Source organism: Aspergillus affinis, assembly GCF_023601865.1.
Source record: "Aspergillus affinis strain CMG 70 chromosome Unknown NODE_143_length_86900_cov_88_302927, whole genome shotgun sequence".
NCBI lineage: Eukaryota > Fungi > Ascomycota > Eurotiomycetes > Eurotiales > Aspergillaceae > Aspergillus > Aspergillus affinis.
In genome coordinates this window covers 24196-51074 of record NW_026515924.1, presented here as the reverse complement: position 1 = coordinate 51074, position 26879 = coordinate 24196, and the positions used below count along the sequence as shown (strand labels likewise).

Genomic DNA, 26879 nt, shown 5'->3' with positions numbered 1-26879 from the left:
ACGTTTCGGCCATGACCTTAGGTGTTTTTGCCCGGCTTCTCTTCAATTTCCGGTACATATTTCATCCGCTGCTTCAAGTCAGTGGTGAAAGGCTCATGGGACATGATAAAGAAATAATAAAGTCTGTTTGGTTCGCTGGCCAGACAGTTTGGACCCTTTGGAACCAAGCGCTTGGCAGGTTTCCACTTCATGGTGGTTGACGTTTCCTTCGAGTGCCTGAAAGCCGTGTCAACGTCCTCGGTACGCTTTTATACATCCGCGGTAGATCGTTATGCTAATCAAAACTATCATAGTCCACCTAAGATTAGCCATGGACTGAACATAAAGAGAACCGGGTGGGAACCCGGGTAGATCGGGATCGTCCGAACGGAAAGTCGGATACGCCACGAGATTCGTGATACCGTGGGTTTCGGCTTCGGTCTACCACAAGTCGAATTTGCCCGTGAAGATGAAAGGCTACGGGAATATATTTCCTGTTCGAAGGAATCCAGCAGTTCCAAAAACGACACGCTTTATCATCAATTCTACTTCATAATGTTGGGCCACGGCAGCCCCGGGAGAGTCTGCTTGAAACGAAATAGAGAGCTATGAGACAAATCCCACACAAGGACATTCTCGAAGAAGACTAGAACAGGACCCGCTGGGCGAGCCATTGATAGCTATCAGTGTCCAATCTGATGTGAAACACCCGGTGGGCCAAATATGGATTTCCAATCCGTCGTCTATCATCTGTGGGCTTGTGGGTGGCAGTGATTGCCGATAGCCGTCAGCCCTTCTGTCTCTTACTCCGTACATGGTCCGTACATGGTCTTCCAGAATGATTGCCAATGTACTCAGCCAATACTCCACCCGCGGGTGTTCGGCCCAGCAGAAGAGCAGCTGCGATTTATATAGTGCCTGCGCGCCATTTCAGAATGGATGAGCAATAGTTTATTTATTATCTTTGGTTGTTTCTATTGGAATACAAATGAGAAGCTCATCAAAGGAACTTCGTTTATTTCGACAGTCTCTCACTAAATATGGAGAAGAATGACTTCCCAGACGAATCTTTGCCGTCAAAGTCACCCGTGGCAGAAATGAAAAGCTATGAGACATTAGCCATCCCCAACACGGAAATCAGAGAAGCTCCGAGCGCAGAAACCCTGACTGCCCCTCACGATGACATCGCCCCTCCCTCCAGCAAAGATACAGAATGGAGTATGACACCCCAAGTGATTCGGAACCGGGATCGTGACGCCGCGGCGGGTTTCAAGAAAAGGGAGCTCGGCGTGACATGGAAGAATCTGAGCGTGGATGTTCTCGCAGCCGAAGCTGCAGTCAATGAAAATCTATTCTCCCAGTTCAACATCCCTCAACTCATCAAAGACTTCCGCCGGAAACCTCCTCTGAAGTCCATCTTGAAAGAGAGTCATGGCTGTGTGAAACCAGGAGAGATGCTTCTCGTGCTGGGGCGTCCGGGATCTGGGTGCACCACCCTTCTCAAAATGCTGTCCAATCGACGTCAGGGCTATCATACCGTGACAGGCGATGTGCGGTTTGGCAACATGAGCCCTTCTGAAGCGGATCAGTATCGAGGCCAGATCGTGATGAATACTGAGGAGGAGCTTTTCTATCCCCACCTAACTGTAGGCCAAACTATGGACTTCGCCTCGAAACTTAAGGTTCCTTTCCATCTCCCGGAAGGTATAAAGTCAGTGGAGGAATATACCGCCGAGACCAAACAGTTTCTTCTCGAGTCCATGGGCATTGCTCACACTGCCGATACCAAGGTGGGGAATGAGTTTGTTCGTGGTGTCTCTGGTGGTGAGCGCAAACGTGTGTCCATCATCGAATGCATGGCAACCAGAGGCTCAGTTTTCAGCTGGGACAATAGCACACGGGGTCTTGATGCGAGTACGGCGTTGGAATGGGCCAAGGCTTTGCGAGCTATGACCAACGTGCTAGGACTCTCCACAGTCGTGACTTTATATCAAGCAGGTAACGGTATCTACAATTTGTTTGATAAAGTCCTGGTGCTCGATGAAGGGAAACAGATTTTCTATGGCCCTGCAGCAGCAGCCAAGCCATTCATGGAGAGGTTGGGATTTGTGTATACCGATGGAGCAAATATAGGTATTGTCCTCTTCAGAATGGGCCACACATATAAATGCTAACAGACAAGACAGGTGATTTCTTGACCGGAGTTACTGTTCCCACCGAGCGAAGAATTAGACCAGGATTTGAAAACACATTCCCTCGAAATGCGGACGCCATTCTCTCCGAATACAAAAACTCTATGATCCACGAGCGCATGACATCGGAGTACGAATATCCCACAACTGACACAGCCCGCGAGCGAACAGAGGCATTCAAGGAATCGGTTGCGTTCGAGAAATCCAATCACCTGCCAAAGAATAGTTCTCTCACCACCAGCTTCTGGAAGCAAGTCATGGCATGCACAATGCGACAATATCAAATCCTTTGGGGTGAAAAGTCAACTTTCTTGATCAAGCAGTTCCTATCGCTCGTCATGGCTTTGATAGCTGGGTCTTGCTTCTATAACTCGCCTGCAACTTCCGCCGGTCTTTTCACCAAAGGTGGTGCTGTTTTCTTCTCGCTCTTGTACAACTGCATTGTAGCCATGTCAGAGGTTACCGAATCTTTCAAGGGGCGACCGGTTTTGGTGAAACATAAATCCTTTGCTATGTATCATCCCGCGGCTTTTTGTCTTGCCCAAATCACTGCAGATTTTCCGGTCTTGCTATTCCAGTGTACGATCTTTGCTGTCGTGATATACTGGATGGTCGGCTTGAAAGCTACCGCCGCTGCATTCTTCACCTTCTGGATCATTCTCTTTTCAATGACCTTGGTAAGCTCCCCTCCTTAACATCCATCATAATTTTCTAACAGAAAACTAGTGTATCACGGCTCTTTTCAGATGCATCGGGGCTGGTTTCAGCACTTTCGAGGCCGCTTCAAAGATATCAGGCACAGCAGTCAAGGGCATCGTCATGTATGCGGGCTACATGATTCCCAAACCCAAGATCAAGAACTGGTTCCTCGAATTGTACTACACCAATCCCATGGCGTATGCATTCCAAGCTGCTCTTTCAAACGAATTTCATGGGCAGGAAATTCTATGCGTTGGTAACAGTCTTATCCCGCATGGCGAGGGATACGACGGCGTCGATTCCGCGAACAAAGCTTGCGCAGGTGTTGGCGGTGCTTTGCCGGGAGCGGACTACGTCACTGGCGATCAATATCTTTCTTCTCTACATTATAAGCATTCACAGCTTTGGCGGAACTTCGGCGTCGTATGGGCGTGGTGGGGATTCTTTGCCGTCATCACTATTGTCTGCACGACTTTTTGGAACGCTGGAGCCGGTAGCGGTGCTTCTCTTTTGATCCCGCGCGAGAGGCTCAAGAAATATCAGCATGGCGCCGACGAAGAATCGCAGGTTAAGGAAAAGGAACAGAGTAGGCAGGGGGCAGTTGTCGATTCGTCCAATGACGACGAAAACCTCACCCGCAACACGTCTATTTTCACATGGAAGAATCTTTCCTATACTGTCAGAACCCCCTCAGGTGATCGTGTCTTGCTGGATAACATCCACGGCTGGGTGAAACCGGGTATGCTCGGAGCATTGATGGGCTCTTCGGGTGCCGGTAAGACGACTCTACTTGATGTCCTTGCGCAGCGAAAGACTGAAGGCACGATCAACGGATCTATTATGGTTGACGGACGCCCATTGCCCGTTTCATTCCAAAGAATGGCCGGGTATTGTGAGCAATTGGATGTCCATGAGCCGTTTGCTACAGTCCGTGAAGCCCTAGAATTCTCCGCTTTACTGCGTCAGCCCCGAACCACCACAAAAGAAGACAAACTAAGATATGTCGACACAATCATTAATCTATTGGAGCTCCATGATCTTGCCGACACGCTGATTGGTAGCGTGGGAAACGGCCTTAGCGTGGAGCAAAGAAAACGAGTGACGATTGGCGTCGAACTTGTGTCCAAGCCCAGCATTCTTATATTCCTGGATGAGCCTACTTCGGGGTTGGACGGCCAGTCTGCATACAACACTGTTAGGTTTCTTCGCAAATTGGCTGATGTTGGCCAAGCTGTACTGGTGACCATCCATCAACCGTCCGCGCAGTTATTCGCCCAGTTTGACACGTTACTGCTCTTGGCCCGCGGGGGAAAGACCGTTTACTTCGGGGATATTGGAGAAAACGGCAAGACCATCAAGAATTATTTTGGTAAGTATGGCGCTCGTTGCCCGACCGAGGCGAACCCGGCCGAGTTTATGATTGACGTGGTCACGGGAGGTATTGAGAGCGTTAAGGATATGGACTGGCACAAAGTTTGGCTCGACTCGGCTGAGCATGGGGCAATGGTGACCGAGCTTGACCGATTGATTTCAGATTCCGCCTCCAGACCATCTGGCACCGTCGATGACGGTCACGAATTTTCCATGTCCCTCTGGGAGCAGACCAAGATCGTCACCAACCGCATGAATGTGGCATTATACCGCAATACCAACTATGTCAACAATAAATTTTCGCTGCATATTATCTCCGCCTTGCTGAACGGATTCTCCTTTTGGAGAACCGGCCCGAGCGTGACGGCCTTGAACTTGAAGATGTTCACTATCTTCAACTTTGTTTTCGTCGCCCCCGGTGTGATCAACCAGCTCCAGCCCTTGTTCATCCAAAGGCGCGATATCTACGACACGCGGGAGAAGAAATCAAAAATGTATTCATGGGTTGCTTTCGTCACCGGGTTGATCGTGTCCGAGTTCCCCTATCTTTGTGTGTGTGCCGTCTTGTATTTCCTCTGTTGGTACTACTGCGTCAAGCTGCCCCATGATTCCAACAAAGCGGGCGCCACCTTCTTCATCATGCTCATCTATGAGTTCATCTACACCGGCATCGGACAATTCATCGCCGCATATGCCCCGAATCCCACCTTCGCCGCACTCGTGAACCCCCTCATCATCAGCACTCTGACCCTATTCTGCGGTATTTTCGTACCATATACCCAGCTGAACGTCTTCTGGAAGTACTGGATGTATTACCTAAACCCCTTCAACTACGTCGTTGCCGGAATGCTCACCTTCGACATGTGGGATGCGAAGGTGACCTGCAACGAGGAAGAATTTGCCCTCTTTGACCCTATCAATGGGACATGTGCGGAGTATCTCAAGGATTACATCGCCGGGCCTGGCTGGAGTATCAATTTGACTAACCCGGACGCCACGTCTGATTGTCGGGTTTGTCAATATCAACGCGGTAGCGACTTCCTGCACACCCTTAACATCAACCATTACTACTATGGGTGGCGGGATGCCGCGATTTCGGTGATCTTTGCTATTAGCGGGTATGTCTTGGTCTTTGGGCTTATGAAGCTGCGGACCAAGGCTTCTAAGAAGGCGGAATAGGTGGATTGTTTTTTGAGGGGTGGACTGAATGGTAGTGGAGGATGCAAATGTGCTTTCTAGCGAGTGTTGTTCCTATTTAGATCTGATAGAATGCGTATAGATTATAGACCGATTTTATATAGACCAATCCCCCTTTTTTTTTTTTTTTTTTTTTTTTTTTTTTTGCATGAGGTTGAATTGAGATGCTTATGCTTTCCGCATCCGATAGGGCTCAGCGGCCAGCTCCGGAACGAATACCTAGCACAAAAGTATTCAGTGATTCGTGTCTCACATGGCTTGAACTCTAACTTAGAAGGCGGCCACTAAGAAACACCAGATTTCATATAGAAGTAATCGATTGAAATCTACTGCAGTACAATGTAGATTTTGCATTAGACCTGCAACTAATTGGTATGGAATCCTTATCCGGGACCCTGATCTATGGGTCGACGTCACGCCTACAGTTGAAATGACTGTCTGGCGGTTGCGCTCGCTGCACATGCCTTTCCCATGCTCGGCAGAAACACTAACACGACATTGTGTCGGCCGATTCTGCCCATCGAGTAGGTGTTCGGGTCTGCCGCTGCTTTTCCAAAGGTGTATTCCCATTTCGTATCGAACGCGGCCTCGACGGCATCGGATTCTGCCTGCAAGGCGCAGATCACAGCAATCTCGAATTCACTTCGATGATGTGGTCGGCGTTGATTCTCCATCTAATCCCTCCTCAATTTAGCGTGCCCCCCTTTTTGAATAGGCCTTGCTGTTCAGCTACTTCGATAAATTGAGGCTGGGCTAGTCCCTGTCCTGTTCAGGACTTCGATGTTTGGACCGCATGCAGGCGGGTCGAGCTGGTGATGCTAAACACGTTCCAGACGGTATAAGGAGTATTAGGAGTAATACAAGGTCGTCACTGTAGATTTATCTTTGTTGCAGCTAGGAAGAAAGACCAAGTCTAGATTTGTGACGTTCATCGCGACTGCTTTGAGGGGTTCGCGAGACAGTGAGGGGAGCCACGTGGACTAATGAATAAGGTACTGGGTGGTAGAGACAAGGCCCTGACGACGCTAGCTTCTATAACTAACCAAATATTGTATCTATTAATAAGCCTTTGTCAAAATACTTTTCCATCATATAGAGCTATGAGGAGTAGTACAACTTGCTATGTGGTAGACCTTTCTATGTTGATATGTTAATACTTAATTTCTTTCTTGAAATATCTTATTCAGTATATCTAGGATGCTATGTGACCGGCAGAATTGTCTATTCTAGTATCTTCGTTACCTTTGCATAAACCCTCGTTGGCCCACGCCTTGTCACAGGCAACAGCTTCTCTGAGACAATCTTTAAATCCTCAATCGTTGTATCATGCAATTCAATATCAAAGCATCGTACTAGACGTGCGATTGTGAGGTACATTTCGGCATAAGCGAGACTAGAATCATTTCAGATTAACGTCAGCCGTGTTATATGGACATGCAGATGGCAAACATACCTCATTCCCACACAAACTCGACTGCCCTTGGAGAAGTTGACGATGTACCGTTTCAAGTGGTCAGTTTGTTCGTGGTCTTGGAGCCAGCGCTCTGGATTGAAAGTGCTCGGTTCAGGGAAGAGGATTGGGTCGCGGTGGATGAAATAGGAAATTGAACTCATGGGGGTCTAGGCAAATGTGGATTAATCAGAGTGCAAATAACAATTTGGTTGAAACCGTTGAAGACATACCCCAGGGGGAATGGTATAGTCCTCATACCGCAAAGTCTCCGTAGGTGCTACTCGTGGTAACCGCATGACAGGACCATAGGAGAGCCTAAGGCTTTCGTAGATAACGGCCGTCTGTTCCTTCTCAGTATTTCTCGGGAAGATTACAACCAGGGTTCAACCGAAGAACGCAAAGATTCACCAGAAAAGGCAATTTCTCCAGTTGAGGAACACTCGCCGGACTCGTGGGCGTCGGAATCGCATCCTGCACCTCCGCTCGTAAGCGTTGCAAAACCTGTTCATTCTCGAAGACATAAAAAGTCGCAGTGGTTAGTGCAATCGCCGTAGTGTCCGTCCCTGCTAGGAGAAGAAGTATCCCCTCGTCCTGGAGCCGTTGCGGAGTGCGTTCCGCGGCAGGAATATTCGGATTCGCCAGCCTATGGAAGATTGGCAGTTCTTTAACATCTTCTGTCTTTCGAGCTTCCTCCTTTTTAAGCTCTCCGTTCCATACATCTGCCATTTCCGTGATATCGAAAATAGCCGCCATGCCCGGCTGCACGCGACGCAACGTATCCAGCGGGAGCATTCGCAGCCATTTAACAAGCCACGGCGCATACTGCGTAAAATGGACGAAGCTCAACAGGCGCAGAATCGCACCTCGAATATGATTCCCGAAGTTCTCGAGCTCGAGACAGTTCCAGCATCGCCCATACAGATACTGAGCGATGATATCGGACGCCATGCCCGCGTACGCATCGTCTAAACACACGACCTTCCCCTGATCATTACATGCCTCGCGTAGTCGATTCATTAGTTTCTGGATGCGCTCGTCCACCAGCGGTACCATATCCTTCAGGACTGAGCCGCGGGAAAAGTAACTCCCTAGCAAACTGCGTCGTAAGCGGTGGTGATCGTGCGTGATAGTAGCGACCAGGGAAGCGGGTACCCCGAGACCTGCGACGGTGCCGGCATGTTTGTCACGATGATGAGCACTCGATGCATAGATTTCGTGGTAAAAGCTGGGGTCACTGATGTGGATTTCTTGTGGATTTATGCGGACAATAGGGCCTGCGATGAGGGTCAATTGGAATCGCCAGGTATGCATGCAGTCTTGGCTGCGAGAAACATACCGTATACTTGGTGCATGCGCTCGATTTCAAACAGGAACTTCCCTCCGCAAACGCAGTTGTAGTAAAACTCATAGAAATAGGATATAGCAGCTAGCTTTGGGCCCGGGATGTGTCGGAGAGGGTGGGAAATAAGACGATATATACTCTGTAAGATTAGGTAGAGCCCGAGCACGAGTAGTGCTAGCTCGCCGTAATGAACACTCATTGCTTGATTGTCAGTTTTACATCTAGTACTACCTGGCCATCGTATTCATACTGAAGATTAAAGCTGGCGCGCAAAGATAAATATGGAGACGGGGGCGACCATGTCGAGCTCATGCAACGTCGGTTTGATGGCTACGTCATCGTCACATAAATTGCCCCCGTCGCCCCTTGAACCTCGCAACATGATTTTTGCTCACCTGAAAACTTGGAGTGTTTTCGGTCATAGGTGATTAGGAAGGGACTGGAAATGCGCCAAATGGTGGTTGATAGTGTAGCCCTTCCTTGTATAGTTTAGCCTTGGGATATTGGTATGCGTTCCACTGGCTACAACGCTAGTTTTTCCTTTTCAAGCCCATTGATCTTGTTAGTGGCTAAGAGGATACGAGTGAAATGTATGGACATGCTCTGACTGGCATTCAACGTGCCATTGGGGCATGATTGGGGGGCCCGTCTACGAAATGTGGACCTCCATGAGTAGTACCTGCTTGGTTCTCTTCGAAAAACTATCGTGATAGAACAACCAGAAGACATCGCTGGTAGTACATCCTGGCAGTACAAGACGCTACCATATATGATATACTCAGGTTAACGGCATCATGATCTCAACAACCACGGGCGACTCGAGGCAACAAAATGTTAGGCAGTCGTAAGATCAGGTACTCAAAGGGTCGCCTCGTGTATTGATCTTCATGAGAGCATGGAACGTGCTACCCATGTAGCCAAAGGTTGGTGAAGTTGGGAACGTCCCACGGAATCCATGCAATCGTAGTATTTGGTGAGTCAAGTTGGTGCGTGTCTCATCAGCCCAACGGTCGTTGTCATATCAAATCACGTGCCAACTCTCTGGTCGATTTCTAAAGCGGCGAGATGTCTCGACCAAAGAAGGCAATCCGGACCCGCCCACCAAATTATTGGCCCTGCGAATGCGTTTTAGTTTTCCACCGTTCAGGTCGCAAAAAAAATAAAACCACCACCATCCACCCACTGTGCCATAGGGGGATGTGGAAATTCCAACTCAGGCGATCCCAACTGATTACCAGCCAACCACACATCGCCAAATCGACCACCTCACGACCTTTTCAATCTCGTTCCCTTCCGCATCGATTCGCCAGTGTCGTGGAATCTTCGCCAACCAATACCATGTCTGGAACTGAGGGCGCTGCTGCGCAATTGCCTCCGCAGGGCCAGGGCGATGTTTCTGCTCCGCCGCAAGGTTTCCAACCGGATTACTCGACCTGGAGTGCCCCGGATCTGATATCGCGAATCTCGGAGCTAGAGAAACAGTTACAGTCGCGGACTGCGGAGTTTGCGTCCGGTGCTGCTCCTCCTGCTCCTTCATCTGCGCCCACCACGAACCCCGCTACAGCGCAAGAAATACCATCGCCGAATCCCTCCCCCCATAAGAAGGCGAAGAAGAACCCTCCCTGCCCTGGCGAAGATTGCAACACTACCGAGAAGAAGCGGACCGGATTCAACAAAGCGAAGAAACCCTCGAAACAGTCGCGCGAGCTGGACCCTGCGAAATATCACACGCGGTTCATCGCGCTGAAGTTCGCGTACCTGGGACAGCGCTATAACGGACTGGAACATACCACGGGGAACGTGACGCCGCTGCCGACGATCGAGGAGGAGCTATGGAAGGCATTGCGGCGCACGCGACTGATTCTGCCGACGGGAATCACGCCGTCGGATGCGCAATTTGGGGACCCGCGCCAGCCCAGGGTGACGAAGCCGTACGAGCTGAATTGGGAAGGATGTCAGTATTCGAAGGCGGGGAGGACGGATCGTGGAGTCAGTGCGTTTGGGCAGGTGATTGGCATTCGGGTGCGGAGTTCGCGGCCAAAGAAGAAGGTTCCTGAGACGAGTTCGGAAGCTGCTACGGCGGATACGGATACTACGATGAAGGAAGGGAATGACAACCAGGTGGAGGAAGATGACGGGTGGGATGATATTGCGGATGAGCTGCCATATATCACGATCCTGAACTCGGTGCTACCGGAGGATATCCGGGTCCTGGCGTGGTGTCCCCATCCGCCTGAAGGCTTCGACGCTCGGTTCTCGTGCCGGGAACGCCACTACAAGTATTTCTTTACTCAGCCGGCATTCTTTCCGACGCCGGGAGGTGAGGGACTTGCAGGACGCGAGGGCAACCCCAACCCCAAGTACAGAGAAGGGTATCTGGATATCGAGGCAATGCGCAATGCCGCCAAGTTGTTCGAGGGTGTGCACGACTTCCGGAACTTCTGCAAGCTGGATACCAGCAAGCAGCTCGACACTTTTGAACGAAGGATCTTCCATTCCGATATTGAGTTGATAGACCCCAGCAGTATCCCGCTGGGTAGTCTAGGTCGAGCTGGACTTTCGCCTGATGGGAAACCAGCTGTTAAGGTAGGCCCGCCGGCACCTGAGAATGTTTCGCCATATACCGCTCCGGTCTATGTGTTCCACCTTCAAGGATCTGCCTTCTTGTGGCACCAGGTTCGACTCATGGTGAGCATTCTTTTCCTCGTGGGACAAGGATTTGAGTCCCCTTCGATAGTGTCCGAGTTACTGGACATAACCAAAAACCCACGCAAGCCATCGTATACAATGGCATCCGATGCTCCCTTAGTACTCTGGGACTGCGTTTTCCCTGATCTCAACAGCAACAGTCGTCTAGATGCCATGGACTGGGTGTATGCTGGAGATCCTAGGCAGATCCAGTCCAACACTGGAAAGGGCAATGGCAAATTTGGATTATGCGGCGTTGTGGAGGGAATTTGGAGTACCTGGAGACAGCGCAAGATCGACGAGATTTTGGCCGGGGCTCTTCTAAACATGAGCATTAACCAAGGAGATCAGCGCGTTGTTGACGGTGATGCGTTCGACGAGGGCGGACTTAAACGGAACAGGGGCCAGAAGGTCTTTATCGGTGGGAACGATACTTCTATCGGTGGCAAGTATATCCCGATCATGCAACTGAGAAGGAACGACCCGATCGACGTCCAGAATGCCAGATACCGAGTCGAGAAACAGCGCAAGCTCGAAAAGAAGGCTACAGAGGCGGCTGAGCGAATGGAGATATAAAAAGGAAATCGTTGTATATACATACCTTGATAGAACTCCGCATTATAGATAGAAGGAATTTACCCCAATCCATAAAGGAAATCGATCCAGGATTATGATTTGGAATCATAGAGACAATGTCGCGAACCCCTCCAAACCTCCTCCAGTATAGCGCGTTTCGGCAGGAGTGTCTACAACCAGGTCTATCAGCCTCTCTCCTAATTAATTGAGATCGAAAGAGTTCACTCACAGGAAACACCACCACCATTTCAGGCTCCCCCTCCACGATTATCGCAAGGTAAAAGCGGACCTCAAACCCTTTGAATGCCTCATGGATAACGATGTCCTGAATCTGGGTGGTAGGAATGAACCTCGTCGAAGCTTTAGACAAGTATGTCAAGGAGGAGGTGGACGTTTGGATCCCGAGGCCGCGTATAACCAGAAGTGACTCTTCTATAGCACCAATTATAATCAGCATTTCACGATCCGGTCAAGTCGCTTATCAGCTGCCACATACCCGTGTACCCCTTCCTAAAGACCCCATAAATCACTATCGCACTGACCAAAGCAACAGCCACGGGACTGTACTCGTCCGCGATGCGACAGACATACGATCCCAACGGACTTGACCAGATGACAGTCCAGCGCAGAAACGATCCATCTTGATAGAAAAACAACTTGCGCTGTCTTGCGATGTTGAAGAACACCACGCAGACGAAGATTAGGGCGCGCAAGAGGATTTGAAAGTAGAAGAAAAGCTTGGCCGGGGTGCTCGTGTGTCGGGAGGCATTGGAGACTGTGAACGACACGGTGGTCGGAGATGGACGCCGGAGGATAAGACGACCCGGCATTTACCTGCAGTGTGAGTCCTGAAAGATTGCTCGATGAGGGGAAGGCTCTTCCAAATCGCAAAAGAGTGACCGATTAATGACTACTGAGGAGAAGCTCGGTCGATGCTTGGCGGAGTCTGGACCGCACTAGTCCCGATTGGATCAGCTTCCATACAGCATCACGTGGCTCAGGCCGCACTTCGCTGCAGCGCACTGTCATACCAATCATCCGACTTGACGCCCCTTTTGCTGCCCGACCATTTCTTGATGATGGGCGACCGTTCGAGGAGCAGATCTCCCATGAGGAGACCTGACAACGACAGAGATCGTCCCAGAAAACCTGCTGGAGGGTTTCGGTGGAAAGAAAAGCGGCGCGATGGCGACGACCGAGCCGAGGCCGATGACCGACGATTAACCCGCGGATACAAGGACAGAGAAGATCGGGCGCGATCGCCGCGACGAGACCGAGATTCGGACCGATATGGCGACAGACGCAGGGATGACCGATACAGAGATGAGGATCGCGAGCGACGACCTGAAGGCGAAGACCGGGAGGAACGACGCGACAAGAAAGACAAAAAGGAAAAGAAAGAAAAGAAAGAAAAGAAGAAGGTGATCCCTCAAAGCTCTGAGCCCATGATCACGGTCTATGTCAACGATCGTCTCGGAACTCGAGCAGCTATTCCGTGTCTTGCGTCGGATCCCATCAGTTCGTCTTTCCCTTCTTCCTCTCCCCGCACTATGTATGAATAGCTACATTGCTAACACCACTTCAGAGCTATTTAAAGCCCAGGTTGCCGCCCGAATCGGACGAGATACCCATGAGATCCTGTTAAAGCGCCAGGGCGAGAGACCGTTCAAAGACTTTCTCACGCTTGCCGATTACAGCGTTTCCAATGGAGCGCAGCTTGATTTGTATGATCGTCTCTTCTGCTTTCCTCTCCTTCTACGAGATCAATATAGGATACTAACTGTATATGCAGGGAGGTCGGAACCGGAGATTCATGATTTCCTTTTGTACTTTACTGGCTTTTTGCTGCTTTATAACGATACGTCTTTTGGACCAAAGACAATCACTGGGACCTGGAGCAGGAGCATAGAGGGAATGCCATGATTTTCTTTTCTTTCTATCTTTTTCCCCTTCCATTATGATTCAAACAAGGTTCCATGTACCTACCGGCCAATGGAGACCATGCATTTCCATCTCCTTCTCGTACTGGCACACATTCGTAACGGGGAGAGGTCGCCTTCGTTCCTTGTGTTTGTTCATTACTCTTCTGTCTTGTGCCGGTCTGTCGTTTTTCTGCGGGGCGCATGAACGTTTGGAGACGCTAATCCCGATGCGGCGATTTGCAGCCTGAGGCCACAAGGGCCGGAACCCGAGGCAGCGACACCGGCGACAGCAGCGGATCCACAGGCGGGGAGGTTTTTTTTTTTTTTTTCTTTCTTTTTTTCTGCCCTCGCAACTAAATTGCTGGCGGAGACTCACACGACCGTCGAACAAATCTCCAGTTTCCGGTCGATGTCTTTGCCGTCCAATCGTCCCGTCACGCTTTATAAACCCCCGGACATGAGGTAGTTGGTCAACCTGCGCACCGCCAGAATTGTTTCTCCATTCTTTTTGGTCTCACCTTGCTTTACTTGCTTGCTTCTTTCATCCTGGTGCTGCATAGTGCATAACCCTCGTGCTAATCTAATTTGCCGATCCTACCGCCTACTCCAGATCTGCCGCCTCATCGGATTTTCCTGTTTTCTCCCCGCCTCAAAACCAGTCATCCTCTCCCTTACTACTCCACCCCTTGGGTTTCCCAAACGCTTCGCTGTCCGAGAATCGTGATAAGATGGTGCGCAACATCGTCGTCATCGGGGGCACCTCCCACCCGCAACTGACTGAAACCATCTGCGGCACTCTCGGCGTCCCGCCCGCCGACGTTCTATTGTCGAAATTCTCCGTGGGTGAAACCCGGGTGGAAATCAAAGAATCCGTTCGTGGGAAGGATGTCTATATCATTCAATCTGGCGGTGGAAAGGTCAACGACCACCTCTTGGAATTGTTGATCACCGTCTCTGCCTGCAAAACCGCCTCCGCCAAACGAGTCACGGCCGTCCTCCCGCTGTTTCCGTACTCCCGTCAGAGCGATATCCCTTACAACAAATCTGGTGCTCCTCTCGTGAAATCAAACGTCAACTCGAAACCGGGCGCCCCTGGTTATACCTTCGAGAGCACCCCGTCGACCCCTTACCCCGGAAACCCCGAGAGTGGGAGCATGCTTCACAACGGCGTTGACAATCTGCAAAAGGGCCTCGCAAGGGCCCAGATCGACGAGGCCAGCAACGGTAGCCCCGTGAAAAGACGTCCGGCGAATGGCCTCCCCCGCAGCGATACGCTCGATTCGTTTAAGACGGAAGCGACCACGAATGGAAGCAATGTCCATGACGACAGCATCGAGAAGATCAACAACTTCCAGCCCCGGCCCGGTTACAAGCAATGGGTGGCCCAAGCAGGTACCTTGGTGGCTGACTTGCTGACCTGCGCGGGTGCAGATCACATCATCACCATGGACCTGCACGACCCTCAGTACCAGGGTTTCTTCGACATTCCCGTTGACAACCTGTACGGGCGACCTCTGCTGAAGAGCTACATCCAGCGCAACATCCCCAACTTCAAGCACGCTGTGGTTGTCAGTCCCGATGCTGGCGGTGCCAAGCGCGCAACGGCCATTGCTGACTCCATGGGCATGGAGTTTGCTCTCATCCATAAGGTTCGTGTGTCCAAAGCGCATTCTATAAACCGGTTCTAATTGTTTCTAGGAACGGCGTCCGACCCGGATTACGGAACGTCAAAACGCGACGATGATGCTGGTGGGAGACGTCAAGGATCGGACGGCGATCCTGATCGACGATCTTGCGGACACGTCGAATACGATCACGAGAGCCGCCAAGCTCCTGAAGAAGGAGGGCGCTGCTCAAGTTTACGCCCTCGTCACGCACGGAATTCTTAGCGGCGACGCGATCGACCGCATCAACGCCAGCGCTCTCGACAAGGTGGTCGTGACCAACAGTGTCGACCAGGCCGATCACCTGCGACGATGCCCCAAACTGGAAGTTTTGGAAGTGGGCAATGTCTTTGCAGAGGTACTGTCCCTCCCTAATTTACCCGCTATCGAATCACTAGCTAATAAAAACTTCAAGGCCATCCGCCGAGTCCACCATGGTGAAAGTATCAGTACGCTCTTCCAGTATGAGTAACGGATATAATCACCAGTCGTTCTAAAGACATTCCTTTTACTTGTTTCTTAGTCTTTCTTAGGAGAGATTTCCCACATCAATGAATCTTGAAAAGCAGCGATGAATTTAAGCCGTACACCTAAGGATTTTCTATTTGCTTTGTTCAGTTCTTTCGTTTATGAATTATGTTGAAAGGCATGAAAGGCCTTGATACCTAAGCATATTCAACGTCATCATTCCATTTTGTTATTCCTTTTATATCCGCGTTGAATATATTTTTGGGGTTTTCAAGAGGTCAAATCAAGATACAAACATAGGCTGCTAGGCCGATAATTACTTTGTTCTTTTTCTTTTTCTTTTTTTTTTTTTTTTTTGGTTTCTAGGTTTTCTAGGTTTTCTAGGTTTTCTAGGTTTTGATGATAACGGTCGTTTCCAGCCAGGTTTTTCTATTTCCATTTTTTTGTACAATTTTTTGCAAGTTCATTCTTACACCTCATGATCATGTTACATTATATGTTTTAGCTATGGCACGGACCCAGGCCTCCTAGGTATGAATCCCGGGATTTACGGAGCACAAGGAAAAAGGATAGATTATCAGCATCGATATTTAACCGTCTTTAAATTAATCGGTCTATTTACTTACTATTTTCTAGGAGTTTCACAGTAAAGACTACAACACTTATGCCATCAAATGCCGGGGGCGGGACCAAGAGGATTCACAACTTACCTTGAACTGGACCGGTTCACGAACAGTTAGGTCATGCAACTAAGCTGTACTCAGCTGTGACAAAATTACCATGCATACGAAAGTAGGTTACATCCAAATGAGAATGCTCTATAAGTTGGAACAATACTATGTCACACAAAAGCCGAACGAACTCTCAAACCTAGCAAATAAAACGCCTTCGGCACGAAATCGAAGAAGAATCGGAACGAGATAACAAGCAAAACCGACATGATAAGATGCCATGTCGGGCGATTTAGATAAATGCGCTCATTACAGAGAAGAACTTGGGTACTTGACAGATCAACTAGACACATGAGAAACCGGAGTAAAAAACGGGAAAAGCAATTGGAATGACCCCCGGAGATATGACATCACAGGATTGGAGGAAGAATAGGGGACACAGGGACGGGACGGGAAGATGAAGAAGAGGATGGGAAAAGTGAGGTGGTACAGGAGGGAGCTAGCTGGATGTTGGGAAACAGAACGCTTAGAACACGGAGATGAAGTTGCCAATTCTCTCTTTCTGGTTTTGGGCGATACATTCGGCGATCCAGGTTACGTTTCGGATTTCCTGTTTTGCAGGGGTATTCGTGGTTAGCTGATGTGTTTAAAACGAAGGCAAAGAGGGAGATGTGTAAGACGAACCTGTTCCTTCAGTCTCATCCATGCGTAGACCACCGACGGGGTGAATTGACGCGTGAAGGTAATCTTGGACAGCTCCATTTCCTTCTGGTAGAAGAGGTCCTCCAAACTCTTTCCGTCTGAAGCGCCGCCCATGCCGCCCATGCCACTACCGCCCTGAGTGAGACCAACTGCGTCAAAGAAAGCCTTGTAGTCAGCCGCGATGCTCACGGCCAGCGTCACGCCCTCCAGGTCCTCAGCGCGGGACAGCATCAACGATCCTTCGGGGTAGAGCTTGCCAAACTCGGGGTAGAGTTTCCTCCGCTCCTGCTTCGACAGTTCCGTGCCGAACGAGTTCAGCGTGATGTTGATGGCCCGGCGGTCGGCCTCGAACTGCAGAACCTCCGACATGACCTCTTCCGTCGGGGTGCCCTTGAAATCGGGATGTGTGGTGACGAACGAGTGGAAATCCTCCAGGTAGTTCTTGTAGAGGGTGTTGCGCACGATCTCGATGTTCAGCTCGTCGAGATCCGTGTGGCTCAGGCTGCCCTTGAAGTACGCGGCCAGCGGAGTCTCCACCAGCACGGAGTTGTACAGTTCCTCGATGTTGGTCGCCACGCACAGCACCGGCAGCGTCTCGAACCAGCCGAGCGGGTGGCATCGCTCCAGCAGCTCGCGGGTGTCGCGCTCGTGTAGAGTGCCGGTGATAAGGAGAGCGATGTTGTCGATCATGTACCCGTAGGTCATGTATTCCAAGAACTTGGCGGTCGAGCCGGTGGACTGGGTGAGAAGGTAGCGGAACTCCGCGACCAGCTTATCGGTCATCTTGCCGGCCAGGGCAGAGGTGGAGGGGTTGGGAGGGAGCGCGGCGAGGAAGTCGCCGTATGCGGGAGCGAGTTGCAGCTTGACATCTGCGAGAGGTGAGGTTAGCATTGACCGGGGCGGTACAGATCATGGCGGATTCAAATATCAGAGAGGTAACGGACCATCGATCGTTTCGCATTGGGTCAAATTGTTATAATTCTGGCTGGTGAGGAGGATATTCCGATATCCTCGGACAATGCCCTCGACATAGCTACGGGGCGGGCAATTGCAGTCAGTAAACGTCCGGTAAAAGGGGCCAAGTCCGGAGTGAAAACTTACCCGCTGTGTGCGTTGAAGAACAAACCCTCCATGGTCGAAAAGGAAATCGGAACAAGCAACCAGCGTCAGCTCTGTAGCTCCAGTCTAATCTGATCTGGAGGGAACCTCAGCGGAGCTTCCAGGCGTCGTTTAGTTGTCGCTTCCGCCGGAGGAGAGTCGCCTTACATAAGCCGCACCGCCGCAGCACACCGCCCCAGCCACACGGGAAGGGCACGAGCCACTCGCATCGGTTTTTTCACTTTTTTTAGGGTCGAGAGTAAAAAATTCCCGGCAGCAGCAGAACTCCGAACTACTTCCTCCTTCCCATTCTCCCCCCCCCGCCTTTTTCGAGCTGTGATTTCGCCTATATCTCATTCAGCTGGGACTCGAGGCCGCGCAACCATGACACTCTTTATCCTTACCGAAACCAGCGCGGGTTATGCCCTGCTGAAGGCCAAGGACAAGAAGTTGTTGAAGAGAGATGACTTGGCTGAGGAGGCTTCCACGCCGGAGGGTGTTTCGAACTTGTAAGTTAAATTTATTTGTTGCTCTCGCTGGGGGTATGGTCGCGTCAATTTGCGTCCAGTTTCCCCCGGCGCTTTGAAGCAAAAATTTTTTCTACCCGCGAGGGAAACGAATATACTAATGTCGTCTTCCCCAGGTTGAAATTAAAGAGTTTCCAGAAGTTCGAAAGTGCCACTGCCGCTCTGGAGGAAGTCGCTTCCCTCGTTGAGGGAAAGGTGACTCCTCGCCTTGCTTCTCTTCTCGAGGAGATCAAGGATGAGAAGAAGGCCTCTCTGGCCGTCGCCGACCCCAAGCTCGGTATGTGCTACCTCAATTAGCATAATCGTTGGTAGTATGTGCGATTAACAGGAATTTTTGTAAAGGTCAATCCATTGGCAAGCTTCCCGGTCTGTCCCTCCAATTGGTGGCCGACTCCTCGACTGCCGACGTCTACCGTGCCATCCGTGAACACCTGCCCACATTAATCCCCGGCCTCCTGCCTCAGGACATGTCCACCATGTCTCTGGGTCTGTCTCACTCCCTCGCTAGACACAAGCTCAAGTTCTCGCCCGACAAGATCGATACCATGATTGTGCAGGCCATCGGTCTGCTGGATGATTTGGACAAGGAGCTGAACAACTACGCCATGCGTGTGAAGGAATGGTACGGCTGGCATTTCCCCGAACTGGCCAAGATCCTGAACGACAACCTGGCCTACTCCAAGCTAGTCCTGAAGATGGGTATGCGCTCTAACTGGGTGGCCTCCGATCTGGCCGAGATTCTTCCCGAGGAGCTGGAGGGCGTCGTCAAGGCCGCCGCGGACCGTTCCATGGGTACCGAAATCAGCCAGGAGGATCTGGAGAACATCCAGGCCCTGGCCGAGCAGGTTGTTGGTTTCTCTGAGTACCGCCAGCAGCTGGCCGGCTACCTGACCTCGCGTATGAACGCCATTGCTCCCAACCTGACCGCCCTTGTTGGCGATCTGGTCGGTGCTCGTCTCATCGCCCACGCCGGTAGCTTGACCAACCTCTCGAAGAGCCCCGCCAGTACCCTCCAGATTCTGGGAGCCGAGAAGGCTCTGTTCCGTGCTCTCAAGACCAAGCACGACACCCCCAAGTACGGTCTGATCTACCACGCTTCGCTTATCGGCCAGGCCACTGGCAAGAACAAGGGTAAGATGGCTCGTGTTCTGGCCGCCAAGGCTTCGCTCGGTCTGCGTGTGGATGCTCTCGCCGAATGGGACGAGGAGGCCACGGAAGAGGACAAGTGCGCTCTGGGCACGGAAGCCCGGTACAACCTCGAGCGCAAGCTGGCTGCCATGGAAGGCAAGCCCCTCAAGCCCCGCGGTGTCGCCATTGCCCCCAACGGTGCGCCAGTTCAGGCCCAGAAGTTCGAGATCAACGAAACCCGGAAATACAACGCCGACGCCGACGCTATGACCGGTGATGAGCCTTCTTCGGCCAAGAAGCAGAAGAAGCTCGTCCAGGAGGTTGAGGATCAGGAGATGGCCGACGCCGACTCGGATGACGATTCGTCTGACGATTCGGAAGAGGAGTCGAGCAAGAAGAAGTCCAAGAAGAGCAAGGACTCGGAACTCGAGGCGTTGGCCGAGAAGGCCGGTCTCAGCCTGAAGCGGTACAAGCGAAAGCTCGAGCGCGGTGAGATCGAGTTCGACGCCGCCGGCAACCCCAGCTCGGTTAGCAAGAAGGACCTGAAGAAGGCCAAGAAGGAAGCCAAGAAGTCGTCCAAGGGCGACGAGAAGAAGCGCAAGCGATCAGACGAGACTGAGGAGGCCGACTCCGAGAAAAAGAAGAAGAAGAAGAGCAAGAGCAAGGACTAAACTGAACGATTTTACTTGCTTCGTGTTTCGAGAAATGAGGAGTCCGGCAGAAAAGTTCCCCTTTAAAACAAACCTGATGGTGCCATGTTGCTTCTTCCACTTTGTTCCTGTATGATATCACAATCTGTGGGCCTAACATTTCTTTCATTTTCTGTGTGATTTTTTATACTGTTTTTTCCGATTTGAAGACTTGATCTATGTTTCTTGGGTGGCATTTATATGGATGGAAATGCAGGTCTATCCACGGCGCAGCGGTGCTCGAGTTGTTATTCAAGGAAGTTAGGAATAATCTTGCTATTCACTTCTGTATCTGTAACTGTAAGCGGTAGTAGCCCTTGCTATTATCCTGTCACTTCCACAAACCTTCAACACAGGAGCCTTTGCTATCTCCCTGCCACTTTCCACAAGTCTTCAGAATACAGTACAGTGAAGCTATAGAAGGAAGTGAAGCTCAAAACAGCAAGCGGAGAACCTAATCCTCTCACCGCCCGTAAATTCTGCCATCAAATCCGCCCAATTTTCCCCTCATTTCTTTTTTCGTTTTTTCGCCAGATTCGGAGTCATCCAGATCCATACAATAATATCATCTCAGATCCTCCTCACATAAATCAAAATGAGGGTACGTATGGCACAGTCTGACATGATCACCATACACTCAATTCCAATTACACTCCCAATCCCATCCGGAGATCCAACCAAACCAAACCAACCCCGTCAAACACATCCATCCCATCAGCCCAGAAAGAACCCCGAACGAGATCCAACTCCAACACCCAGAAGATAAAGGATAAATACTAAGACTGAATGAATAATATAGATCGTCGACCCCCAATCCGCCATCCTCACGAACATCGAAGTCCTTGCCTATGTCACGGCAAATCCACCGCGACGACCTCCCAACCCGCCCCCGAACTCGAGGAATTGGGTCCCCAGTCCGGATCTGAGGGATCATAATACTGTTGTGAAAGAGGTTGGTTGATATACCTACTTATCATACCCTGCCTAATTCTACAGTAGGTATACATATACATATACTAATGACGAGTACAAATAGATCCATAATTACATTGCCCGTCTCTCCCCTCACATACTACATTATCCACGATATACACCACCCGGCATACCTGCGCCTGCACCTACGACATCAACCATACAGACACAGACACAATCACATAGCACATCGGAATCCCAAATACAACCAACGCAAATACCCCCCGCGCGACTAAACGCAAACACGCCCATCGATGATGCCCTCCGGAACCTAATTACGCAGTTACAGCCGTATGGGCTCACGAAAGGAGAAGTGCTTATGATTGTGAATTTGGGTGTTGGTGTGCAGGGTCCGAATGCTGATGCTCCTGAAGAAGGAGGGGAGGAGGGGGAAGGGACAGGGGAAGGGGACGCCGAGGGCGCTGAACAAGGCGCAGAAGAGGGAGGGGAAGGGACGGAGATGGTCAATGGTACGGCAGCTGGAAGGGAAGGGGAGGAGATGGATGTAGATGCCGTGGAAGGAGCGGAGGAAGGAGGAGCAGCAGAAGGAGAGGAGGAAGTGCCAGAGGAAGATTACGGGCCGTTGGCGCTTCTGGACACGGTGATTGAGGAGCGGGATGAGCGGTTGAGTGATGAGGATGTGAGGGCGGTGTTGGCGATTATTAGGGAGACGTTGGGTGGGGGGGCATTGAACTGAACATTGAGTTACATAGCTATGTGAAATGGGAGGTGGTGGGTGACGGTGGTTGTTATCTTTGTATGATATGCGATGATAAAGTGGATTTACTAACTATGGTCATGATATAATTGAACGCATTGATAATTTGATTACTCACAATCTTGAGTAGTTCCTTGGTTTAGCACCCTACTTGAACTCCAATATGCTGGACAGTAAACTACTTCCTGAAAACCCCTATCAAACACTCTATTTGGGATCATCTATACAAGCTGAACGAATCTAGCCTAACCCCGTAGAAACAAGAGAGAAAAGAAAAAGAAAATTTGGTATCTCGTGAATCCTTCTGAAAGAACACTGATCTGATCGTACAAGGCTGGTCGGTCATGACGCTGGCAGGTCAATGTCACGGCGCGATGATCTATCCAACCCAATGAAAAAAAAAGGAGGAAAAAATAAACAAATTAGATGAAGATTTAACAATTTCACCAAAACGCCATACCAGAATGCAGGCCATCAATCGATGGCAGGGGGCTGTTTCCGCTTCGATCAACCCGGATAATATGAGCAAGAAGAAAAGAACAGAAAATGATTGTGGTAGAAGTTCGAGGCTGAAGATTGTAGTCTCCTGGAGGGGTATAAGTGTAGGGGACTCGGAGGTCAACGTTGTAGGGAGCTGGGGTTGATGCTAGTTCTCCTTTCCCTTGATCAGATTGCCGAATTGGTTGTACACAGGCTCCTCCTCGTCGTCTTTGCCCTCCTTACCCCATTTCCCCAGATCATCGTCAAAGACATCTCTCTCGTAGCCTGTACACACTTCGCCATAGTCCTTCCACTCGCCCTTGTCGGTCCAAATGCCGCCCTTGCCGCCACGGAGATCCCACCAGTCCTGCCCGCCCAGCATGGCCGACTGCGCGGCGTCAAATCCCGTCGGCGCGCGCATGTACTTGCGCAGGAGGGCGCGTGCCCACTTGTGGAACCACATCTTCGCCCACCAGGGGTCTTTCAACAGCGGGTCGCCATCCAGGTGCAACAGCGCCGGGACGGAGGCGGAGTGCACGTTGGTCAGCAGGGTGAGGTTGAGCCAGGTGTGATTGCGCGGATTGGGCAGTGCGTCGAGCGTGCCGTTCAATGGCGGGTTGACCCATTCGTCCTTAGCGAACTTGGGCTGGATGAAGGGGTTTCTGAGCTTCTCGGGGGAGATGTCGGACGGGATCATGAGGCGGTGCTCGCGTGGAACGCCATGCTGCATCTGCACGGCGGAGGTCTTGGTGATATTGAAGTATTGGAGGAATTCGACGTCCTTCTTCGAGTTGAAGCCGTTGAAAAAGAGCCGCGATTCATAGTCGACTCCGATGCCGTACTCGTACCGTTGTCCGGATTCCAGACGAGGGCGCACTTTGGTGATATTGGTGGCCTCCGAGATGCCAATCATGTGGTAGAGCCATTCTTTGACAGCGCTTGACGTACGGAGTCGTTCCAGCTCGCGCACGTATTCCTGCCGCCCGAACATCTGGGTCAGCGCCACGTAGTCGCCTTTGACATTACGGTGCTGTTCAACGAATCGCATCATCTCCGCGTAAATCAGCTTCAGGTCCGCCACCTGGCCGATCGAAGCGCCGGGTTTAATCCACCGCGGCCGATTGAGATGACCTTGCGAGTGGACGTCGGTTTTCCAGCCATACACGTCCGGCGGCAGGCTAGATTGCGGCACGGAGACGCATCCCGCGTCGTCTGACAGGCTGGCCAGACATTCCTTGCTGGCACTGAAGAGGACTCGTTGCGAGTACTTCTGCATCGTTTCAGCCGCACTTGTACTACCCGTCCGGGATGGCCGTTCCACGTTGATCAGGCCGTATTTCTTCTGCAGCTTCGCATTGTTCTCTCGCAGTAGCTCCTGGAACCGATGTATCATGACTTCTGGCGGCAACTGGAAGAAGAAGTCATGATTTCCATCTACGATCAAGACGAAGTCATTGTCGTGCACGTGCGGGGTGTATGCCAGGAACTTGTAGATGCCCGAAATCCGTTCCACCATGGCCTCGTAATCGTGCGACCCTTGAGGCAGGTTCTTCCCGTAGCCGATCAACGTCGGGGGCGGATAATTGAGGATCATGGCGGAGGTCAACATGCGACAGAGGGCGGGGGTTTTTTTCGTGGCGGGGATGACGAGGTGGAATGCGGGATTAGATTTCTGGAGACTCGACGGGAGGGTGTCATTTCTTTGCAGAGTAGGCTGGGAGGTTTGCACTATTGCCGCATCCTCAGGGTGGTGTGGGAAAGGATGGTAGGATGGGTATTTCAGCCAGTAATTGACAGGTGGCTAGAGAACCACGTCAGTCAGCAATCTCATATCGATGTAGATGGGTGAAGCAATGACACCAGAGCGACTCACTGGGGAAGGCGATCGGAGGAATATCGTCAGCACGAAGAATGTGGCAATGGTGAGAAAGAGCGCCCGGGTCGGACGAGCTCTCATGGCGCGGCGACTGAATAGCTGCTGGAACAGCGTCGTCGTGGACGACTGTATGGAATGATAATGATCAGCCCAAGGGCCATTGTGACGGCCGAGCGTGGCCATGCTGAGTCCAAAGACCAAGCTTGGTAAGACAGAGGTCTTCTAAAGTTGAAACAAGGCGTATGTATCCCAGCAAGGGAGGAGAAACAATCCAGGGGAATCTCAAATTAAGTCGAACTTGCTGATCGATCAATTCAGCTAACGTGGCACAGTCGTCCTCCGGTAGATGGACATTCCTGCTGCGAAACGATTGATCGGAAAGGAATTGCGATGGCGGGCTGGTCCATGGAATGAGGGCGTGTAGGCGCCGCAGAGGTTCAATGACAGCAGGAAGACGCCATGCCTTGGGGGAGGAGAGAAAGAGGGCGTAGGTGCGCGTCGGTGGAAAAAGTGATGACGAAAGGACTGAGAAGAGCACAGGAAAAGCGGAGGTTACATCCCACACGCGATAAAAGCCGCTTGAACAGCGTACGTTGCACAAGGCGACGAGTTGGGAGATGATTTACGTCGACGGTGGAGAGTTCCAGGGAGGGATTAATCTTGGTTTGCTGGGTGCAGGAGATTACGCCGTCAGTCCTCCTACTTACCTCGAGGGACTAAGAGGGGTTCTTCTCTGCCCTACGGTCCCCCGAAGACTCTCCTGGATCGGGAATCCAGGTGGATTGATTTCTAGCGCGCGCTTTGGACAAGAATATCAATTCCAATATTGCCAGTCTCTTGTCTGCAATCCTTCAGCGTTCACAGCGAAACTGGCCTGGATCTGCCGCGTCATCCACCGACGTCTCTGCGTCCCCAGTCTTGGCCTGCTTCGGCGGGTGTTTCATATTAGTTGATTTGTTGTTGGAACTGTCTGGACATGACTCTTCTCTGTACATACTATATACTCAGTACGCTGCAAGAATTCTATAACATGTTTCTCATTACTCCAGGTAAATCTCCTCCCGTAGACGCTGTAAATTCTTGAAAATTCCACCCCCAGGTCCCTCGCTCTCCTGGCGCCGATGACTCGCCGATGCCTTCGCTTTCGCTTGTTGCGACTGCCCAGGATCCATCCTGCCCTGGTTCTCCAGCGTTCGGCAACGATCCTCAATCATCTTCGCCAAGCCATCCACGAACCGAGTGCGCGCCTTCTCCTCCGCCGTGCCCTTCCACACCGTAGCCAGGTCGCGCAGCGCATCCACTCTCTGCGTCGCCGCATCTAGGGCCTCCTCCCCGCCGCCCTTACTTTCCAGGAGCTCCGTGATCTCCGCCCGCAGCTTTTTCATGATCTCCTGGCCCTTCTCCTCCCGGCTGTGGCTCTCGGATCCGGGCTCGGGCGCAGACACCGATATAAATGAGGAGGTGAGGGAGGTCTCCGACGGCGGGAACGACCACTCCATGGCGTCGCCGAACGTCTGCACGACTTCTTCCAGTCGCGCGCGCACCTGGTTCAGGGTTCGTAGTTTCGTAATGTACTCCGGGTCTGCGACGGCAGGGGCGTCATCCGCTCCTAATCCAGAATCCGGTTCTGGTTGTGATAGTTGGTCTGGTTCTTCGCGCGCTTGTTCTTCATCGACTGCGTCCGATGAATCCTGGGCACCACTATCCTTCTCCGTCGATTCGGGAACGAATTTGGCAATATCATCACGTAAAGCATCCGTCAGCGTATCCGACAAGCCGATCGTTTCTCCACGCAGCACCTCAACCTCGTAAGCGAGACGACCGCCGCTCCGAAGAATCTCGTCCGTGAACTGGGTCAGATTATTCGAGAGGCGCACATTCTGCGCGTTGATCTGCGTCAGGATGGATTGGACCTGGGTGGATGATTCGGCGAGGGAGATGGCCCCGGGATGTCGAGGGCCGTGCGGTTGCGAAGACGCCAGCGTCAACGGGGGTAGAGTATCATTGAGGAAGTCGGCAGGGTCGAAGGAGGGGTCGGTGAAGTTGGTTTCGAGAGAGGGACGAGAGTTGGTGGTGGTGGTAGTAGTCCGGGTGCCTACGCGGGCGGGACTGGGAGAGTGCGACGGAGCCATTGAATCGAAGGGCTTGAGGAACTTAGTCTTGGAGGCATTGAGGGGGGCAGCGTCGCCCAGAATTGAATGTTTATAACATGGGGTGATTGGGTAAGTAGAGGGAGATGAGCAACGGGCGAGTTGTTTGTTCTCCGGATCTTCGGGCCAAATCGTCGGAGGCGGAGGCGGAGGCGTCGCGAGACTCACCGCCCGCTGGAGAAATCAAATGAATGTCTACCTAATATCCCCTTTAATTAACCTTACAATGATTACAGAGGTTGTGAGGGATTCGATGAAATTCATAATAAATAAATTAAAGTCCACTGGCACATTCTGACCAGGCATTAATAAGAAAA

The 26879-nt window shown here is 51.3% G+C and overlaps 10 protein-coding genes across 10 annotated transcripts; 5 read left to right on the top strand and 5 right to left on the bottom strand.

Moving 5' to 3' along the window:
• Positions 1-1019: 1019 nt before the first annotated feature.
• On the top strand, positions 1020-5420 carry KD926_002109 (ATP-binding cassette transporter; the record flags this gene model as incomplete). Its single annotated transcript, XM_053093910.1, has 3 exons — positions 1020-2112; positions 2166-2848; positions 2898-5420. The coding sequence occupies 3 exons, from the start codon at positions 1020-1022 to the stop codon at positions 5418-5420; spliced, it is 4299 nt and encodes a 1432-aa protein (XP_052951272.1).
• Positions 5421-5857: 437 nt separating this feature from the next.
• On the bottom strand, positions 5858-8432 carry KD926_002108 (uncharacterized protein; the record flags this gene model as incomplete). The annotated part of the gene is made up of 6 exons (XM_053093909.1): positions 5858-6112; positions 6681-6831; positions 6892-7058; positions 7122-7232; positions 7300-8165; positions 8228-8432. The coding sequence occupies 6 exons, from the start codon at positions 8430-8432 to the stop codon at positions 5858-5860; spliced, it is 1755 nt and encodes a 584-aa protein (XP_052951271.1).
• A 998-nt stretch (positions 8433-9430) lies between these two features.
• On the top strand, positions 9431-11497 carry KD926_002107 (pseudouridine synthase DEG1; the record flags this gene model as incomplete). Its single annotated transcript, XM_053093908.1, has 1 exon — positions 9431-11497. One exon carries the CDS (start codon positions 9431-9433, stop codon positions 11495-11497), a length of 2067 nt encoding a protein of 688 aa, XP_052951270.1.
• A 92-nt stretch (positions 11498-11589) lies between these two features.
• KD926_002106 (PIG-H family GPI synthesis protein) lies at positions 11590-12327 on the bottom strand (the record flags this gene model as incomplete). The annotated part of the gene is made up of 3 exons (XM_053093907.1): positions 11590-11667; positions 11727-11929; positions 11994-12327. The coding sequence occupies 3 exons, from the start codon at positions 12325-12327 to the stop codon at positions 11590-11592; spliced, it is 615 nt and encodes a 204-aa protein (XP_052951269.1).
• A 102-nt stretch (positions 12328-12429) lies between these two features.
• Positions 12430-15555, top strand: KD926_002105 (ribose phosphate diphosphokinase subunit PRS5; the record flags this gene model as incomplete). The annotated part of the gene is made up of 4 exons (XM_053093905.1): positions 12430-13015; positions 13083-13221; positions 14030-15068; positions 15118-15555. The coding sequence occupies 4 exons, from the start codon at positions 12430-12432 to the stop codon at positions 15553-15555; spliced, it is 2202 nt and encodes a 733-aa protein (XP_052951268.1).
• A 1193-nt stretch (positions 15556-16748) lies between these two features.
• KD926_002104 (H(+)-transporting V0 sector ATPase subunit d) lies at positions 16749-18057 on the bottom strand (the record flags this gene model as incomplete). Its single annotated transcript, XM_053093904.1, has 4 exons — positions 16749-16832; positions 16907-17793; positions 17869-17957; positions 18026-18057. 4 exons carry the CDS (start codon positions 18055-18057, stop codon positions 16749-16751), a joined length of 1092 nt encoding a protein of 363 aa, XP_052951267.1.
• A 349-nt stretch (positions 18058-18406) lies between these two features.
• Positions 18407-20348, top strand: nop58 (RNA-processing protein NOP58; the record flags this gene model as incomplete). The annotated part of the gene is made up of 3 exons (XM_053093903.1): positions 18407-18531; positions 18666-18826; positions 18892-20348. The coding sequence occupies 3 exons, from the start codon at positions 18407-18409 to the stop codon at positions 20346-20348; spliced, it is 1743 nt and encodes a 580-aa protein (XP_052951266.1).
• Positions 20349-20961: 613 nt separating this feature from the next.
• On the top strand, positions 20962-22035 carry KD926_002102 (uncharacterized protein; the record flags this gene model as incomplete). The annotated part of the gene is made up of 3 exons (XM_053093902.1): positions 20962-20967; positions 21166-21318; positions 21403-22035. The coding sequence occupies 3 exons, from the start codon at positions 20962-20964 to the stop codon at positions 22033-22035; spliced, it is 792 nt and encodes a 263-aa protein (XP_052951265.1).
• A 667-nt stretch (positions 22036-22702) lies between these two features.
• KD926_002101 (glycosyltransferase domain-containing protein) lies at positions 22703-24595 on the bottom strand (the record flags this gene model as incomplete). The annotated part of the gene is made up of 2 exons (XM_053093901.1): positions 22703-24337; positions 24410-24595. The coding sequence occupies 2 exons, from the start codon at positions 24593-24595 to the stop codon at positions 22703-22705; spliced, it is 1821 nt and encodes a 606-aa protein (XP_052951264.1).
• An 857-nt stretch (positions 24596-25452) lies between these two features.
• KD926_002100 (uncharacterized protein) lies at positions 25453-26544 on the bottom strand (the record flags this gene model as incomplete). The annotated part of the gene is made up of 1 exon (XM_053093900.1): positions 25453-26544. One exon carries the CDS (start codon positions 26542-26544, stop codon positions 25453-25455), a length of 1092 nt encoding a protein of 363 aa, XP_052951263.1.
• Between the last annotated feature and the right edge of the window lie 335 nt (positions 26545-26879).